Genomic DNA, 20,243 nt, shown 5'->3' with positions numbered 1-20,243 from the left:
AATATTTATTTCTTTATTTCTATTATATGTCAATGTAATACTAATATTTTTAAAATTACTCGAAAAAAAATCAACAACGGAGTATGATATTTTACAAAAATACATATAGCTGGGCCGAGCCCAAAGAATAGAGGTAATCGACCCACATTGAGGGAGGCCCAAGACTGATTTTGAGCCAAATTTCAACAATATGAAATGAGAAACACGTTCACACGCAATTCCGAATGGTCAAAATTTATAATATGATATTCTCTTGGACTTGGTCCTGGCGGCCACAATTCGGAGAGTCTATATGTCACTGTCGCTTTCAGCAAAGTGATAATAGATTTCCATCCTCAAAGGTAGGAAGCCATAGATGGAGCAACAGAAACATTTTCACATAGTATCCGAATTCAGAAGCTAGAATTTCATGGGTTTAATGTCAATAGTTCAACTCCTTTGGTTTGTATGGATTGAATTTGCATTTGCGTTTGCCATTGATACCTTAAGCCTCAACCAGTCCATCCATGGCTCCCAGCTTTTGATTTCCGATGGGGGAACTTTCAAATTCGGGTTTTTCAATCCACCGAACACCAGTCGCTACTACGTGGGTGTGATGTACAATCTCCCTGTTTTAACTGCTGTATGGGTAGCTAATCGAGAAAGGCCACTGAATGGTTCTGCTGGAACAGTGGAGGTGTCGGAAAATGGAGAACTTGTGGTGTTGGATGGGCAGAAGCAGATAGTCTGGTCGTCGAATTTCGCAGGCCCTGTCGGAATTTACAGAGCTAAGCTCTTGGAAACAGGCAATTTGGTGCTGCTAGATTTCTCCAGAGGCGGCACCACTGTTTGGGAAAGTTTTGAACATGCTACAGATACGTTGTTGCCGAGGATGAAACTGACGTCTGATTTGTGGAGAAATGAGTGGAACATGCTGACGTCATGGACAAGTCCTTCTGATCCATCTCATGGAAGTTACACAGCTTCCATTGATCCCCTAGACATCCCACAGGTTGTAATTCGAAGAGGTGGTGCTACATACTGGCGTAGTGGTCCGTGGAATGGCCGAACTTTCATCGGTATACGTCGCATGATTAGCTATGTATATCAGAATGGATTCAATCTTGTTAACGATGATCCTGGAGCTGCACATATGACCTTCTCCTTTAACAAGGAAAAGATCTCGTTATTTTCCTTAAGCAGCTCAGGAATTTTTCAGGGGAAGGCGTGGTCTGCTGTCAAAGGTGATTGGGAAGTATACTGGTCATCCATAGAAACTTTGTGTGATGATGCTTATGGGAAGTGTGGTTCTTTTGGGATCTGCAATCCGAAATCTTCTCCAATATGCAGTTGCTTGCCAGGTTATGTGCCGAGGAGCATTAATGAGTGGAATTCCGCGAATTGGACGAGGGGCTGCACGCGAAGAACCCTTCTAAAGTGCACGAAGAACAGCTCGGTTAGTGAAGCTGGAAAGAAAGATGGATTTTTAAGACTGAAAGCGGTCAAATTGCCCAATAATGTTCGTTCTGTTCCTCTTACAGAAGTATTCTGTGGTAGTGAGTGTTTGAATAATTGTTCTTGTATAGCTTATGCCTACAATGACGGCATTGGGTGTATGTGGTGGCGTGGAAGCCTGATTGATGTGCAGCAGTTCTCCACAGGCGGCGTAGACTTATACATTCGCTTGGGGCATTCCGAGCTTGGTAAGAAGAAAGACTCAACCGCTGTTGTTGTAACCATGACAGTCTTGGGGTTTATAGTCATCGCTATTGTGTGCGCATTCTTGCTGTTGAACAAGTACAAAGGTAAAAATGATTCTGACACTGCTTCATCAGAAGTTAGTAGCCATTTCATTCTTAACATTTTCTTCTCTGGCAACAATTGTTATTATGAATCAGGGAGTAGAGAAAAGTGCCGGCTGCGGCAAACAATACTCAAAGATAATGTGAAAGGAGTTCAATTTGAAGAATTTCCGTTGTTCGAGTTTCAGATTATCTTAAATGCAACAAGCAACTTTGATCCCATCTACAAGCTCGGACAGGGTGGCTTTGGTCCAGTTTACAAAGTATGTACACCTTCAACTTTAAACCTCACATACTTTAATCGATCCATGGAAGAGTTGATTGAAGTGCTTGTTTTCAGGGAATACTATCAAATGGCAAAGAAATTGCTGTGAAAAGGCTTGCAAGAACTTCTAATCAAGGGGTGGAGGAGTTCAAAAACGAAGTCGAGGTGATATCTAAGCTCCAGCATCGCAATCTGGTTAACCTGCTCGGATGCTGCATTGAGCGTGAAGAGAAAATGTTGGTTTACGAATACATGCCCAAAGGAAGCTTGGATGTACATCTTTTTGGTAAGGCAATATCAAATTAAGTTTAATCTTTTGATCTTTTTTGTAATGCTAAAAGTATGTGACGGCATCTTGAAATAACTCTCATCAGATTTGCACAAACAAGAGCTTCTAGATTGGAACAAACGTGTGCTGATTATCGAGGGGATTTCTCGAGGACTGCTGTACCTTCACCGAGACTCAAGACTAAGAATCATCCACAGAGATCTAAAGGCAAGCAATATTTTGCTAGACGAAGAGTTGAACCCCAAAATATCAGATTTCGGCATGGCCAGGATTTTCTCAGTAAAAGAAAATCAAGCTAATACAAACAGAGTTGTTGGGACATAGTGAGCAAATATTGTTTTATTCAAATCTTTGCTTGTGGTTTATAACTTGGTTGCTGTTGTGCTTGTGCTTATGATGTGTTTATATTCTCAGTGGCTATATGGCACCCGAATATGCGCTAGAGGGAATAATCTCGGAGAAATCTGATGTCTTCAGCTTCGGCGTGCTGTTGCTTGAAATTGTCAGTGGAAGGAGGAACACGAGCTTCTACAACAACAAGCAAGGCAAAAGTCTCATTGCATACGAAGCTACGCCATGCATCGAAAACTTTCTCTACTGAGTTTTCAGTTTGTTCATTTAGGATTATTTTCTCAGGCGTGGAAGATGTGGATTGAAGGAAAAATGATGCAACTCATTGATCCGGCGATATATGAGCCCAATATGGAGTCGGATATGGTGAGATGTGCGCATGTCGGGTTGTTGTGCGTTCAAGAAACCGCGCAAAACAGGCCAAGCATTTCTATAGTGGTTTCGATGCTTAACCGTGAAATTTCTGAGCTTCCCAATCCTATGAAACCAGCTTTTATTGAGCATCATGGCAGTTTTTCAAGAACTCCTGGTGGTGTGTTATCTGTAAATGACATTTCATTGACAGAGGTCGAAGGCCGATGATTATGGCTGTAGATGATAGGCCCTACATTGTTAAGAGGAATCAAAGAGAATAGGATAACTCAGAATCAGTGAAAAGTGAAAGTAAATCGATAAGTTGATTCTTACAAGTTCCGTTCCGTCACTCCACTCCTTGCTTGACCGAAATATTATTTTATATTTATATGTGTTGTACGTTTTTCTAAACAATAGTTAAGTTTCATAAATTAATGCATATAAAATCAGTAAATGATGATGAGATAAAATATAAAATACATTACTGTGTCAACACACGTTATCATTATTCAAATATATGTAATCATGTCATAATCAATAATCGGGATTGTAGGGAAAAGAAAATGGAAAAATCATGAAAGATAATAAAACTTATTACACTTTCAGTTGACTGTAAATATAATAAGGTATGCGTAATTTCCTACGTAATTAAATTAGAAACAGGAAATTCCGAATGTTCAATGTGATATAAGAATTCTCATCCTCAAAGGTAGGAAGCCACTGATTGATCAACAAGAAATATTCGCATTAGAATCAGAACTCGGAAGCAAGAATGCGTTTCAGGTGCACAATAGATTTAATATCAATAGTTCAAGTTCTTTTGTTTGTATGGATTGAATTTGCGTTTGCCATTGATACCTTAAGCTTCAAGCAGTCCATCAATGGCTCCCAACTTCTGATTTCTGATGGGCTAACTTATAAATTTGGTTTTTTCAATCCATCGAACACCAGTCGTTATTACGTGGGTGTGATGTACAATTTCCCTGTTTCAACTGCTGTATGGGTAGCTAATAGAGACAGGCCCCTGAATGATTCTGCTGGAACAGTGGAGGTGTCGGAAAATGGAAAGCTTGTGGTGTTGGATGGGCAGAAGCAGATAGTCTGGTCGTCGAATTCGACAGGTCCTGTCGGAAATTACAGTGCTACGCTCTTGGAAACAGGCAATTTGGTGCTGCGAGATTTCTCCGGAGGCGGCACCACTGTTTGGGAAAGTTTTCAACATGCTACCGATACGTTCTTACCAGGGATGAAACTGACGACTAATTTGCAGACAAATGAGAATAACATACTGACATCATGGACAAGTCCTTCTGATCCATCTATTGGAAGTTACACAGCTTCAGTTGATCCCCTAGAGATTCCACAGATTGTAGTTCGAATGAGGAGCTGATACATTGTGGCGTAGTGGTCCGTGGAATGGCCAATCTTTCACTGGTATACCGCCGAAAAAGACCCATGTATATCAAAATGGATTCAATCTTGTTAATGATGATCCTGGAGCTGCATATCTGACCTTTGCCTATACCACTGAAAATATCTTGTCATATCTTCACATGGACAGCTCTGGAATTCTACAGCGGAAGAGGTGGTCCGAATTGGAAAAGAATTGGGAATTACGATGGTCATCTTTAGAAACTGAGTGTGATGCTTATGGAAAGTGTGGTTCTTTTGGGATCTGCAATCCGAAATCTTCTCCAATATGCAGTTGCTTGCCAGGTTATGTGCCGAGGAGCATTAATGAGTGGAACGCAGCGAATTGGACGAGCGGCTGCATGCGAAGGACCCTTTTACAGTGCGCGAAGAACAGCTCGGCTAGTGAAGCTGGAAAGCAAGATGGATTTTTACGAGTGACAACAGTCAAATTGCCAGATAATATTAGTTCTGTTCCTCTCACAGAATCATTCTGTGGTAGTGAGTGTTTGAGTAATTGTTCTTGTATAGCTTATGCATACAATGTTGGCATTGGGTGTATGTGGTGGCGTGAAAGCCTGATCGATGTGCAGCAGTTCTTTGCGGGCGGTGTAGACTTATACATACGTTTGGCGCATTCTGAACTTGTTAAGAAAAAAAACTGGACAGCAGTTGTTGCAGCCGTGACAGTCTTGGGGTTTATATTCATCGCTATTGTCTGTGTGTTCTTGCTGTTGAAGAAGAAGAAAGGTAAAACTGATTCGATCCTGCTTAATCAAAATTTTAGTCGACATTTCATTCTCAATGTTTTTCTCCTCTGGTTGTTGTTATGAATCAGGGAGTAGAGACAAGAGCCCGCTGCAGCCAACAATACTCAGGGAAAGAGATGCAGAGTATTCAAGGGCAAGTGCATTCAAAGATAATGTGGAAGGAGTTCAATTTGAAGACTTTCCGTTCTTCGAATTTCAGATTATCTTAAATGCAACAAGTAACTTTGATCCCATCTACAAGCTTGGACAGGGTGGCTTTGGTCCAGTTTACAAAGTATGAACACCTTCAACTTTAAATCTCAGATACTTTTATTGATCCATGGAAGAGTTGATTGAAGTGCTTGTTTTCAGGGAATACTATCAAATGGCAAAGAAATTGCTGTGAAAAGGCTGGCAAGAACTTCTAATCAAGGGGTGGAGGAGTTCAAAAACGAAGTCGAGGTGATATCTAAGCTCCAGCATCGCAATTTGGTTAGCCTGCTCGGTTGCTGCATTGAGCGTGAAGAAAAAATGCTTGTTTACGAATACATGCCCAATGGAAGCTTGGATTTATATCTTTTCGGTAAGGCAATATCAAATGGACTTTAATCTTTCGATTTTTTTGTCATGCTATAAGTATGTGACGGCATCTTGAAATAACTCTCATCAGATTCGCACAAACAAGAGCTTCTTGATTGGAACAAACGTGTTCTGATCATCGAGGGCATTTCTCGAGGACTACTGTACCTTCACCGAGACTCAAGGCTAAGAATCATCCACAGAGATCTAAAAGCAAGCAATATTTTGTTAGATGAAGAGTTGAATCCCAAAATTTCAGATTTCGGCATGGCGAAGATTTTTGCAGTAAAAGAAGATCAAGCTAATACAAACAGAGTTGTTGGAACATAGTGAGCACATCTTGCTTTATTCAAATCTTTGCTTGTGGTTTATAACTTGGCTGTTGTTGTGCTTATGATGTGTTTATATTTTCAGTGGCTATATGGCACCTGAATACGCGCTAGAGGGAATAATCTCCGACAAATCTGATGTCTTCAGCTTCGGTGTGCTGTTGCTTGAAATTGTCAGCGGAAGGAGGAACACGAGTTTCTACAACAACAAGAAAAGCGAAAGTCTCATTGCATATGTAAGCTACGCCATACATCAAAAACTTTCTTTACTGAGTTTTCAGTTTCTTCATTTAGGATTTCTTTTCTCAGGCGTGGAAGCTGTGGACAGAAGAAAAGATGATGAAACTCATCGACCCGGCGATATATGAGCCCAAAATGGAGTCGGAAATGGTTAGGTGTGCTCATGTCGGGTTGTTGTGCGTTCAAGAAACTGCCCACAACAGGCCAAGCATTTCTACAGTGTTGTCGATGCTTAGCCGCGAAATTTCGGAGCTTCCACATCCTAAGAAGCCTGCTTTTATTGAGCATCATGACAGTTTGTCAAGAAGAACTCGCGGTGTGTTCTCTTTAAACGACATTACATTGACAGTGGTCGAAGGCCGATGATTATGGCTGTAGATGACTAATAAAGCCCCAAATTTTAGTGCTAGTATGTTTATTTATCAAGTGTTCTTGGAGTACTTGAAATTTGAAATTTAATTTTCAGAGGAGTAATTTTAGGACATCATCAGCTCAACTTCAAAAAAGATTTAAAAAAAAAAAAATAGAATTGATGATGACGTCGATTAAAGAAAAGAGGGCATTGTAATAATGTGAACGTTCTCCGTTAAAACGCAAATGTCGAAGCTGTATATGATTCGCGTCATTACTGAGAGTTAATGATACAATCAGTAAGTCCCCAACCTTCACATCTATACATTAAATTCGGACAAATCCATAATATAGATAGGATACCCACAGATTTCCTCACCCTGATTAATCTAAATTCGGAAAATACTCATAACCGCATTCGACTCCCTGCCTGCGAGGAGATGAGCAACTCTGAAAAATGGGGTTTTTCCACATCTCCCTCAGCCTCTGCTGTTTCTTCACAGTCGTCTGCTTCCCCTCCGTCAACAGGTCTGTTTCCGACAGAATTACCAGAGGCCAATCCATAAAAGACGGCGACCTGATCGTGTCGGCGGGGAAGAAGTTCGTCCTCGGATTCTTCAGTCCCAGCAATTCCAATTCGAGATACGTCGCCGTATGGTACCATAACGCTGCCAACGAATCAGTCGTGTGGGTGGCAAACAGGGACCGTCCGATCTCGGGGACAGATGGAGTTCTGACAATGGGCGACGACGGCAATCTGGTTTTGAAGACCGGCAACGGAAACATGGTCTGGTCGAGTAATGCACCATGCGCGTTAACGAACGCCGCCGCAGTTCTACTCGACACAGGGAACCTCGTCGTACAAGGAACCAGGGAGAATCCGAACGCCGTAATCTGGCAGAGCTTCGATCACCCAACGGCTACTTGTTTGCCGGAAATGGAAGTTCCCTTCTCCTTACAGGGCGGAGAGATTGCTGTTTTCTCTTCTTGGACAAGCGACTCCGATCCTTCTCCGGGGAACTATACGATGGGTCTCGATCCAAATGGTTCGCCGCAGATAGTGATATGGGAAGGGCAGCGCCGCCGCCGGTGGCGAAGCGGGTATTGGAATGGGATGTTGTTTATAGGAATTAACGATTCGAAGACAAGGTACGAGGGCGGGTTGCGGCTCATGGGCAACAAGAACGGCGGCGGGGTATACTTCGTGTACATGCCATTAAATCGATCATCTTTAGCTAAGTTCAGGATTAACTCGGAGGGAGTCGGATTGCACGAGAAGTGGGACGAGGAGCGGAAAGGATGGATCGTTGAGGTTGCGCATCCTGTCAACGATTGCGACATGTACAACCATTGCGGGCCTTTCGCGACATGTAATACGATGGTGACGCCGATATGCAGATGTCTGAAAGGCTTTGTGCCTTCGGACAATGATCAATGGATGAGAGGGAACTGGTCGGGGGGGTGCGTTAGGAGGGTGCCGTTGCCGTGCACGACCGCGGCTGGGGAACCCGATGGTTTTCTGCGGATTACTTTCGTGAAATTACCGGACTTTGTCGATTATGTTGGGTCGGAAGATGCTCGAGGATGCAAGGAGAAGTGCTTGAAGAACTGTTCGTGCACCGGATACACTGTCGTCGATGGAATCAACTGTATGATTTGGACACGAGAGTTGGTCGATTTGCAGAGATTTTCGGATGGAGGGAAAATTATGAATGTTCGCGTAGCGAGCTCCGAGCTCGGTAAGAAGAATGTCTTCCTCCTCGACTAGAGAAGTTAAAAAGTACTTGTCTGATCGATCTTTCGAATTTTTGAATAGGTTCTGGAGTGGAAAGTCGATCCAAAACCGTTTACTTGACAATTTTAGCAGCTGCATTGCTGTGTATTTTAGGCTCTCTGTGGTGGCTCTTCTGTCCCAAAGAAGAAGGCCTAGGTAGAGTTTTTATTACCTGAAGTCTTTGCATTTTATGATTTTAACCTTGGATCATGTTAGGGAATGGTTTTATCTGTCAAACCTTGTCTTCAATTTACTGCAGATAATAATCGGTTTTCCGGCGAGGAGCAGCACGCAGCCGGAACTGATCTAGCAGTTTTTGGCTTCGAGGAAGTTGCATCAGCCACAGGCAATTTCTTGGAGAACAATAAACTCGGACGAGGTGGATTCGGGCAAGTTTACAAGGTTAAAGTTTTCGAGTGAGACGGCGTTTAAGACAGGGAGCCAGATTAACTTCTTGAGCGTTGTCTGATTATGCACATTATGTGTTGGTATCGTCGTTCAGGGAACGCTGTCATCGGGACAAGAAATTGCGGTAAAGAGGCTATCGAGAATATCGAGCCAAGGATCAGAGGAGTTCAAAAATGAAATCACACTCATTGCCAAACTACAGCATAGGAATCTTGTTAGATTGCTGGGCTGCTGCACTCAGGGAGAAGAAAGAATATTGATCTATGAGTATATGCCCAACAAGAGCCTCGATTCGTATATTTTCGGTTGGTTCTTTCGAAGAAGACACAAAAGAAAAAAATGATTCATACATCCATAATATTAATGGTATGTTTGTAATTTATTACAGATGCTGACAGGAGAGCCCTGCTCGATTGGAGCAAACGGTTCTGCATAATCCAAGGGATTGCAAGAGGGCTGCTGTATCTACACCGCGACTCGAGGCTCCGGATAATTCATCGCGATCTGAAAGCTAGCAACATATTGTTGGATGCAGAAATGAACCCGAAAATTTCGGATTTTGGCATGGCTAGAATCTTCGGAGGGAACCAGAACGTCGCGACAACTATAAGGGTCGTAGGGACATAGTAAGTAGTACTAAGTAGCGCGTACACTAATTGAAGGAAGAACAAAAATAACAAAGACTATTAATACACTTAAAATGGCATGCAGCGGTTATATGGCGCCGGAGTATGCCATGGAAGGACTGTTCTCCGTCAAGTCCGATGTCTACAGCTTTGGGATTTTGCTGCTGGAGGTTATAACCGGGAAGCGAAACATAAGCTCTCGCTCGCCGGAAGAAGACTACTCGAACACCGTTGGATATGTAAGAGCATTACATATTTACATGACTATCTTTTTCGATTTGATTCCATCTTCTTGGTTTCTCTGATTGGAGCTGGTGTGATTACATTGCAGGCGTGGGATCTTTGGAGAATTGGTAGAGCAGGAGAGCTTCTGGATTCTTCTATAGCAGAGACATGTCTTGATAAAGAAGCTGTGGAAAGATGCGTGCAAATTGGGATGCTCTGCGTGCAGGACATGGCGAGGGATAGGCCGGGAATGCAGGCGGTGGTGCTGATGCTGGAGAGCGAGACGGCGGCGCTGCCGGCGCCGTCGCGGCCGAGCTTTACGTCGCGGGGACAGCATGGCGGCTGGGATAAGGATGCTGCGTGGGATGAGAATGCGGAGTGTGTGTCTATAAATGATGTCTCTATTACAGAAGTTGCAGGTAGATGATTATGATGATTCTCTTTCATAGTTATACCATTTTTTTTAAGAAATAAATTAAATTAAGGGTGTGTTTGTCTTGGATTTACATTATTTATCTCATTTTTTCTCCCCCTTTTTTTCCTAAAACATTAAATCAAACGTTTATTTTTTATTTGTATATTATATTAAATTAATTTTATATTTAAAATATCACATCAAACACCTATTTATTCTACAACTATTCAAATTTAAATTTTTTACTATTCAAATCTCACCTCAAAATCCAAACCCGCAAACAAACACAACAGGGTTTAGGATTTGATTGGATTCTTAAAAGTTAAGTGCATTAAATTTGAAGTTTTAAAACTCTTTTAAAAATATAATGTATTAGGGTTGTGTTTCTCTTAATCCGATTTGGACAAAATTACTGTATAAATACTGTTTGATTCTATAATAAATTAAAATAATTATTTTAATATTAAAACTAGAATTAATAATTTTATGTATAAATAAAATCAATTTTGATTCTTTTCTAAAATTTTAATAAGCTTATACATTAGTATTATAACAATATATATATATATACATTAACACAATGTAGATATAATATATTTTTTTCCTTTTAATTTAAAATATTTTTTGTTTATAATTTTTATCTGTCTCATTTTAAAGTATCGCTATTATACATTAACATTAAAATTAATTTAAAAAAAAATACTACTCCCTCCATCTCATATAGCATCATTGTATTTAACAATTGAAAATATCCTTTATATTTGTATAATTTTTTATACAAATGTTATTATATTAGTATTATAAGACACCAATAGAAGTATTTTTGTTATTTTCTCTTTATTTGTAATACGATTTAATATAATAACTGATCAACACTCAAAAAAGTAAATGGATACCGATGGAGGGAGTATTACATATACAATTACTTTATAAAAAAATATTAAAAACTCTTGTATATTTTCACTGATTAATAAAATATTATTATATATTAATAGTTACAAAACTCAAAAACCGATTGAATTGGGAGAGAGGAAATATATATATATATATAGCCTATCTACTTATCAAAATTCAATAACATTATTATTTTACGAAGGATAAAAATAACAAAATATGACTATTATTTTCGGATAAAGTATTTTATTTATTTATTATATTACTTAAATTTTATATTATATTAAATATATTTTATTGATATATGACTGTTTGAGTATTTAAATATATATTTTAAATTATAAATTAAATATTTGTATTTATATTTCAAATATAAATTAATATTATTTAATTGTTTTCAATATTAATATTCTCTTTGGTTCATAAAAAATTATCATATTATATTTTTGTTAAATAAAATTTTTTTTTTTTTAACTTGGTAATTACATGTCAGATCCTCGATTTTATTAACACATTTTATCCCCGATCCCCACACATATATTGTGTATATATACACACGTCTGTATGTATTATACTAATACATATATATGTGTATATATACATATTATGTGTGAAAATATAATTTAGTTTTGAAACGGGAGATCCCATGGTAATTAGTAAATACCTTTGTCATTTGCAATATATTATATAAATATTATTATATTATTATACAAGAGATATTTTTATAATTTTTTATCGCATTTTCACTACATAACATATAATTATAATATTAAAAGTTTTACATACAAAAAGATAAAGAGCCGTATCCTTAATGGAGAGAATATTTTTTTTTTTAAATATTGTATTAAAATAATATTTAAAAAGTAAAAGTAAAATAAAAAAACACACCTTCAAATAAAAACTAAATAATATTATAGCATTCAACCTAATTTTTAATTATTATTTTCAACCAACACCCAACAACAAAATCATTAAAAAGCATTAAACTAGTAGTGAAAAATTTCCAAATATATATCTACAGTAATATTTGATTATGACAATCCGATTATTTTATTAAAGATTGAATAATAATAATAAATATATTCAGTATAAAAGAGACAGTCTTATATTTCTAATTATTTCTTGCTGTGTTCAGAAGCAAATAAAGTTGCGACTGTCATGCCATTTTTGGTTCATTTTCCTTTAATATATTTGAATATTCGAATTTAATCCATAGGAAATGAGCTTCTATTACATTTCTAAATAAAAAAAAAATACCGACATTTTAGTATTCAATTCACCACTCACCTTGTCACACCAAAAGCCACATTAGGTACAAGAAATCTGATATAAAAATGCCTGGATTTTCTGAAAGCGATATATCTCATGTGCGTTGGTCAAGTTAGGTAAAAAAACGGCCGCTGTTTATTAATCGTCTTTCGAACACGTTTTCAAACTCGTCCAAATCGCCACCTACGTGCTAAGAAGACAGACTTTTCGTTTTCCCTTTTGGTGGGTTTCTACAAGAATACCACGATTCGTGTTTTATCTGCGGCCATGGGAGGCCAATAGAGAGAGATGGTTGGTCAATGAAGAAGAAACTTCAATGAACGGGAGCTCCCAAAATCGTCATCGAAAATTTTTCTTACCTTTCTCTACATTAAACCCACACCAGTTTGTAATCAAGAACAATCGTGTGCTCCCATCCCCAGCTTCCCCAAACTTAATTGGGAAAATTAAACCCTTACTCCGAAATGGGCTCTAATTTTGGGTGTTACTGGCGTCGTCTCCTTTGGAGGTTCTTAATGATCTGTTCTTGCTTTTCTGTGTTCAGCTTTGCCGCCGATAGAATTTCGACAGGTCAGTCGATAAAAGATGGAGAGACTATTATTTCGATGCGGCAGAAGTTCGCGCTGGGATTCTTCAGTCCTCAAGATTCAGAGTTTCGATACTTAGGAATTTGGCACAATCAAGTTGCGAACGAATCGTTCGTTTGGGTTGCGAATAGGGACAGCCCAATTAGGGGGAATGGCGGAGTTCTAACCGTTGGTGGCGACGGGAAATTACATGTCGTGAACGTCAATCGGGAGACGGTCTGGTCGAGCAATGGAACACAAATTGCATCTGGGAATTTCACTGCAGTTCTTATGGACACAGGAAATCTTGTTCTACAGTCCTCTGAAGCTTCAAACAGTGTGGTTTGGGAGAGCTTCGATCATCCAACGGATACATATCTTCCGGACATGAAGGTTCATTACAGAGCTGAGGATGGGGAGAGACGTGTCTTCACTTCATGGAGAAGTGCTACCGATCCTTCGCCGGGGAACTTTACGATGGGCGTCGACCCTCAAGGATCGCCGCAGATAGTGATATGGGAAGGGCTGCACCGCCGGTGGAGAAGCGGGCATTGGAATGGACTAGCGTTTATAGGAGTTGCCGGCATCCGGGCGACGTATTTGTATGGTTTTAGGCTCTTGAGCGAGCGGGACGGCCGGATGTACTTCATATATTCACTGTCCGAAGGGTCGAATGTGATCAAATTTCAGTTAGATTGGGAGGGAACCGAGAGACAGGTGAGGTGGATCGAGGAACAAAATGAATGGAGTCTTATACAGTCGCATCCGGTGGATGAATGTGATGGGTATAACTATTGTGGTTCTTTTGGGAAATGCAATCAGATGGAGATGCCAAGATGCAGTTGCGTGGAAGGATTTGCGCCGAGGGATAGTGATGGGTGGAGCAGAGGCGATAGGTCTGCCGGTTGTGTTAGGAAGACGGATTTGGAGTGCGAGGGAGGCGATGGTTTTCGGGAGATTGAGAATGTGAAGCTGCCCGACTATGTCGATTATGTGGGAACAGAGGATGTCATAGAATGTGAGAGGAAGTGTTTGCAGAATTGCTCGTGTACGGCGTATGCTTATGTTAGTGGAATCAACTGCATGATTTGGAGTCGGGAGTTGGTTGATATTCAACAATTTTCCGAGGGTGGGAGCTCTTTGTTCCTTCGCCTTGCGCTGTCTGAACTTGGTTAGTATGTATAAACTATAAAGCTTGTGTATATATTCTCGATTGTTTGGTATTTCTTCTAATCGTCGATTTTATTAGGTGGGGAGGAGAATCATGTAACTGTAATTGTTGTCGTAGTAATAAGTGTGATCGTCGGATTGGTCCTTGTTCTTGTCTCAATTTGGCTGCTCTTTCGGCGCAAAAGAAAATGCAGGGGTAAAGGTTTATTACACCATTGAACTGTATACTGCGTTGTTGTCGTGATTGTGTTAGTTAATTACAGAGGAATCTTCTATTGTATACTGCAGTGATTCTAGGTAGAAATCCAACGCCTCGAGTTGGTCCGAGTGGAGAAATAATCGCAGCCACTGGTGACCAGCTTGGTATCGAAGGGCAGCAGGCTCCGGGAACTGAACTCGCTATGTTCAGCTTCAACTATGTGGCAGCAGCCACAGACAACTTCTCGGATAAGAATAAACTAGGACAGGGAGGATTCGGACATGTTTACAAGGTAATAGTCTTGTTAAATTAGGCCGGGAGAAGATTGGGATTTACATTTCTGTTTATCGATTTGTTGTTCTTTAATGATCAGGGAACTCTACCAGGGGGGCAAGAGATAGCTGTGAAGAGGCTCTCGAGAATATCGGGACAGGGATTAGAGGAGTTTAAGAATGAGATTACAGTAATTGCTAAGCTACAACATAGGAATCTTGTAAGATTGCTGGGCTGCTGCATTGAGGGAGACGAAAGAATGCTGCTTTACGAGTACATGCCCAACAACAGCCTCGATTCCTATCTCTTCGGTTAGATAGATATTTTTACAGCTTGTTGTTCTTTCCTGTTTTAGCTGCATCAGTTGTTGTAGTAGTAGTAGTAGTCAAATCTCTAACAACACAAATGTTACAGATTTGGACAAGCGAGCGCAGCTCGACTGGAGCCAACGGTTCATTATTATAGAAGGGATCGCAAGAGGGCTTCTGTATCTGCACCGAGACTCGAGACTTAGGATAATACACAGGGACCTAAAAGGTAGCAACATTCTGCTGGATGCAGAGATGGAGCCGAAGATCTCAGATTTCGGCATGGCTAAAATCTTCGGAGGGAACCAAAACGAAGTTAGCACGACGAGGCGCGTTGTAGGCACATTGTAAGCAATGCTAAAAAAGATCGATACTTTTGTTTTTCTGCTGCTGCCAAAAAATGTAAAATTTAATGAATGCTGTGCAGCGGCTACATGGCGCCGGAATACGCCATGGAAGGCTTGTTCTCCCTGAAATCCGACGTGTACAGCTTCGGCGTGCTGCTCTTGGAGATTATAACAGGCCAGAGGAACTCAAGCTTCCGATCAACGGATCACTCGAACATCGTTGGATATGTAAGAGAGCCTCGCTGCCCTCGATCTTTATCATCCTCGATCCTATTTTTATGTTGTTTTTTTCGATCTTGACGCGGCAGGTGTGGGATTTGTGGAAAAGAGGCGAGACGATGGAGCTGCTCGATCCTTGTATTTCGAAATCGAGCCAGGAAGAACAAGTGGCGAGGTGCGTGCAAATCGGGCTGCTGTGCGTGCAAGACGTCGCGGCTCACCGGCCGGATATGCAGGCCGTGGTGCTGATGCTGGAGAGCCACAATGCTGCCCTGCCTTTGCCCAGAGAACCTACCTTCACATCAATGAGACATCAGAATGTAGATTTAGACGATCAGATGTGGAATGGAAATGTTGATGGTGTGTCCTCGAACAATGTCACCATAACTGTCATTCTTGGCAGATGAAAAATTGGTTCGATTTATTTCTTTTTTTACAGTTGTGGTCATCATCCCCTTATGTGTAAAGTGTATATTCAGTCATTGACAGAGTGTAAAGTGCATACAATGTTTTGGATTCGTCATTTGTTTTGATAAGGTTTGACTATCAATGGGCAAAAAGAAATGGAGCTAAACTATGAGTTGGTACTTAGTTGTTGTTTTGTTACTTATAATATTCTTGAATTAGGTGATCCGCTCAATTCTTTTGCTATAATTAAATTCAATGTTTGCCGAATTAATCAATCAAATAATTGGCCAAAGAATTCGTATTTGGTGATTTTTCATTTATTTTATTTTTGAAAAGTTTGAATTTCATTTCCAAGTGTAATGTGCCCAAATTAAAGCAAGTTGTGGTCTTCTTCCCCACCGCCGTGACACGGCGGATGTTGCCCACCACTACTAATGAGAAACTCCGCCGGCAGCCTCCGCCGCTGCCTCGTTACATTATTCTTTCTCCTTCCTCTGATGGCTACATCAATTGATCTGATCACTCCGACGCAATATCTCACCAAAGATCAGACATTAATCTCCGCCAACAACGAATTCGAGCTAGGGTTCTTCCCCGCCGGCATATCCAACAATTGGTACATCGGAATCTGGTACAAGAAGACCGGAGACCGAACCATCGTTTGGGTTGCTAACAGAGATGCGCCGCTGGGGAATTCAACCGGAGTCTTGAAAATCAGCTCCGGCGACGGCCGCCTCACCTTGGTCGACGGCGCCGGGAAATCCGTATGGTCGTCGAACCACACCGCCGGAGCTTCCAACAGCGTCGCAGAACTACTCGACAATGGAAACCTCATCCTTCGCCTCGCGAACGACGACAGCCCGGCCGAATATCTATGGCAGAGCTTCGATTACCCGACGGATACATTACTTCCGGGAATGAAGCTCGGCTGGGACTCCAAATCCGGGCTGTACCGGTACATAACCTCCTGGAAGAGCGCCGACGATCCGGCCGCCGGAAACTACAGCTTCAAGCTCGACATCCATGGCTTCCCCGAAATATACCTGATGGAGAATAACGACATACGCTACCGAAGCGGGCCCTGGGACGGGCTCGGGTTCAGCGGCGTCCCGGAAATGGAGCCCAGCCCGTTCTTCTCCTTCCGATTCGTGGTCAATTCCGACGAGGTATCGTACTCCTTCAATTTGAAAAACCAGTCCGTTTACTCCCGATTGGTGGTCCGGCACGGCGGCAGCCTGCAACGATTCACCTGGATTCCGACAAGCAAAGCCTGGAATCTTTACTGGTACGCCCCCAAGGATCAGTGCGACGATTACAGAGAGTGTGGGGTTTCGGGGATCTGCGACACCAACGCCTCCCCTGTCTGCAAGTGCCTGAGAGGGTTCGAGCCGAAGCACCCGCAGGCCTGGAATCTGCGTGACGGGTCGGGCGGGTGTATTCGGGTCACCCAATTGGATTGCGCCACCGACGGGTTTGTGACGATGAGCAACGTGAAGCTGCCGGAGAGCGGTTTGGCGTTTGTGGACAACCAAATGGATTTGAATCAGTGCCGGGAACTCTGCCGCCGGAATTGCTCCTGCCGCGGCTACTCCAACGCCAATATTACCCACGGCGGCTCCGGCTGCGTCGTCTGGACCGATGACCTCTACGACATGCGGCAGTTCGCCGCCGCGGAAGGCGGCGAGGATTTCTACCTCCGCGTGGCCGCAGCCGATTTAGGTATCGCTTATCCGTTCACTTTTTTATTTTTTTATTTTTAATTAAAATTGAATTAAAGAATTATTTCTACATTTACCATGTTTGACCTGAAATTTACCTCAACAATTTTTATTACACAACCTATAGTAGGATTACGACAGTCGACGGCCCTGTTTTAGTTAATGATAAACTTTCTAGTTTATTGTAGAGTAGTGGCAATATCTTATTATTTTCAAACTGGACAATAGGCAAATTATCAAGTCAACTGATGTATGTACATATTGTTGTTTGATAGTATTTGCAGATATTCTTGCATAGCACAGTCGTGTTAAGTTATTCTTTTAAATCTCACCAAACGCAACTAACAATCTGTCGTTATATTGAATTGATTTCGTACCAAAGATTTTAAAATATTTGTACAAGAATTGGGACATGTGACGTGGGCCGTTACAGTTTTCCACGTGTCAATATTGGTTGTGGATAAAGGGGCCCATGCTATGTCAATTGCTGTATTGGGCTTTAAAGCCCAATTTCTAATGGATTCTGATTCTGGGCCATGAAATGAGAATCACCTAACCGCCATGATGTATCGATTTGTTTTCAGGGGCATCGGGAGCCGCCGGCGCCGGGGATAAATCGAACAAGGATGGGAATCAACTCAAGGTCGCTGGAATTGCCGTTGGGATTGGGGTTTTTCTGGCTGGATTGTCAATTTTCTTCTTGTGGCGAAGGGGGAAATCGAGAATGGCAGAAACGAATGTATTGGAGCGTACTCGTAAGGAGTTGAAGTTTCCGATTCAGAGTAGTGTTCTGTACACAGATTTAGATGTTGTTTTTCATGGGGTTGTTATTTTCGATCAAATCCAGGGTTGAGGGAAAGAAGTCAGGACCTGGTGTCGAATGCGGGGACTGTACTGAGCAGAAGAGAACAGTGGAAGGAGACTGCAGCTGAAGAAGACATGGATTTACCTGTGTTCGATTTCAGCACTCTGCTAGAGGCTACAGACGAATTCTCTGATGCAAATAAGCTTGGGAAGGGAGGGTTTGGAACTGTTCACAAGGTGTAATTTGAATTGGGGGATTAGATTGTAACTTGTAAGAGAACTTTTCATTAAACTGTTGCATGACTTGTATCGATCTTTTGAGGTTTCAGGGAATCTTGGGAGGCCAGGAAGTTGCAGTGAAGCGCCTGTCAAAGAATTCAGGTCAGGGAATCGACGAATTCAAGAACGAGGTGAAGCTGATTGCCAGGCTGCAACACAGGAATCTAGTCAGGCTGATCGGCTGCTGCATCGAAATGGAGGAGAAGCTGTTGGTATACGAGTACCTGGAAAACAAAAGCCTGGATTCCATTTTGTTCAGTAAGCTAATTCTTGATAATGATCATCGCTCCTGAATTGTGTTCTTCTTGTCTTACTTCAGACACTGCTTCTCCTTTTTCCAGAGAAAGATCGAAGCTCGATGCTCGACTGGGAGAGGCGATTCAACATCGTATCCGGGATTGCGCGAGGGCTCCTCTACCTGCACCAAGATTCAAGATTCAGGATCATACACAGAGACCTCAAAGCCAGCAACATTCTCCTCGACAAAGAATTGAATCCCAAGATATCCGATTTCGGAATGGCAAGGATATTTGGAGGAGATCAAACCGAAGCCAACACGAAAAGGGTCGTCGGAACATAGTGAGGCCTAACAACATTAAAAATCCTCACACCAAAAACGTACTAAAAGCTAACCACATTTGTAATTCTCTCCCAGCGGATACATGTCCCCCGAATACGCAATGGACGGCGTCTTCTCCATCAAATCCGACGTATTCAGCTTCGGCGTATTAGTCCTGGAAATCGTGAGCGGGAAGAAGAACAGGGGATTCTATCAGACAAACAATCAGCTCAATCTTCTTGCATACGTAAGCCTTCAGATCAATTCCCCCAACCAATCCCTCCCCCACTCTTCAATACTAACAAATTTGAATTCCACAAACAGGCCTGGAAACTCTACAGGGAGGGCCGAGCCCTGGAACTCGTCGATTCGGCAATCGGCGATTCGTTCTCGAGCAGTGAGGTAATGAGGTGCATACAAGTAGGGCTGCTGTGCGTCCAGGAGCTCGCCCAAGACAGGCCGGATATGTCGACGGTGGTGCTGATGCTAAGCAGCGATTTTGCGACGATGCCGCAGCCGACGCATCCGGGATACTGCCTGGGAAGGCGACCTGTCGACAATGTGGATTCATCTTCGGGTAAACAGGACGACGAATCTTGCACCGTTAATCGAGTTACCGTTACCATCTTGGACGGTCGATAGCCGTCGGAAAAACAGGCGGGACGGACAGAAGGAGTATATTTTTGAATTGTATAACATGAAATTTATACACTAGTTAGCATTAGTTGAGATTATTCCAGCTCCATTACCAGTTCCATCGTTAATAATTACTCACGTTTATAATAATCAAGACTCAGCATAGTTGGAGTCATCCTTGTCTTATAAATCAAGAAACTTTCCACATTTTTTCCAATATTAAACAATAATTAATACTTTAAGCCTTATAAAAAGTGGATAGTAATAATTTTTGTCTTTGTAGTAAAAGAAATAAATGTTAAAATATATATATATATATATTTTTCATAACAACAAAAATAAAAATGAATATAAACCTAGATGCAAAGATAAATATTATATTGTTTACTTACCAGTGTATTTTTATGTATTGAATGAGCTAATCAGAATCGTAACGATTATCCGTTCA

The 20,243-nt window shown here is 41.4% G+C and overlaps 2 protein-coding genes and 1 pseudogene across 2 annotated transcripts; all 3 read left to right on the top strand.

Moving 5' to 3' along the window:
- Positions 1-104: 104 nt before the first annotated feature.
- On the top strand, positions 105-6,734 carry LOC127247410 (G-type lectin S-receptor-like serine/threonine-protein kinase At1g11300). Its single transcript, XM_051269236.1, has 14 exons — positions 105-1,784; positions 1,878-2,044; positions 2,122-2,332; positions 2,421-2,658; positions 2,750-2,930; positions 2,972-3,218; positions 3,750-3,823; positions 3,915-4,409; positions 4,618-5,200; positions 5,289-5,494; positions 5,572-5,782; positions 5,870-6,107; positions 6,193-6,343; positions 6,417-6,734. The coding sequence occupies exons 1-14, from the start codon at positions 410-412 to the stop codon at positions 6,711-6,713; spliced, it is 4,674 nt and encodes a 1,557-aa protein (XP_051125193.1). The 5' UTR covers positions 105-409; the 3' UTR covers positions 6,714-6,734.
- Positions 6,735-7,155: 421 nt separating this feature from the next.
- Positions 7,156-15,982, top strand: LOC127247408 (uncharacterized; annotated as a pseudogene).
- A 314-nt stretch (positions 15,983-16,296) lies between these two features.
- Positions 16,297-20,037, top strand: LOC127247790 (receptor-like serine/threonine-protein kinase SD1-8). The gene is made up of 7 exons (XM_051269811.1): positions 16,297-17,518; positions 18,102-18,272; positions 18,365-18,558; positions 18,651-18,858; positions 18,942-19,179; positions 19,256-19,406; positions 19,484-20,037. Exons 1-7 carry the CDS (start codon positions 16,297-16,299, stop codon positions 19,799-19,801), a joined length of 2,502 nt encoding a protein of 833 aa, XP_051125768.1. The 3' UTR covers positions 19,802-20,037.
- Positions 20,038-20,243: the final 206 nt, after the last annotated feature.

Source organism: Andrographis paniculata, unplaced genomic scaffold (assembly GCF_009805555.1).
Source record: "Andrographis paniculata isolate CXL003 unplaced genomic scaffold, ASM980555v1 Contig32END, whole genome shotgun sequence".
Lineage (NCBI taxonomy): Eukaryota > Viridiplantae > Streptophyta > Magnoliopsida > Lamiales > Acanthaceae > Andrographis > Andrographis paniculata.
This window is presented reverse-complemented; position numbering and strand designations above follow the sequence as displayed.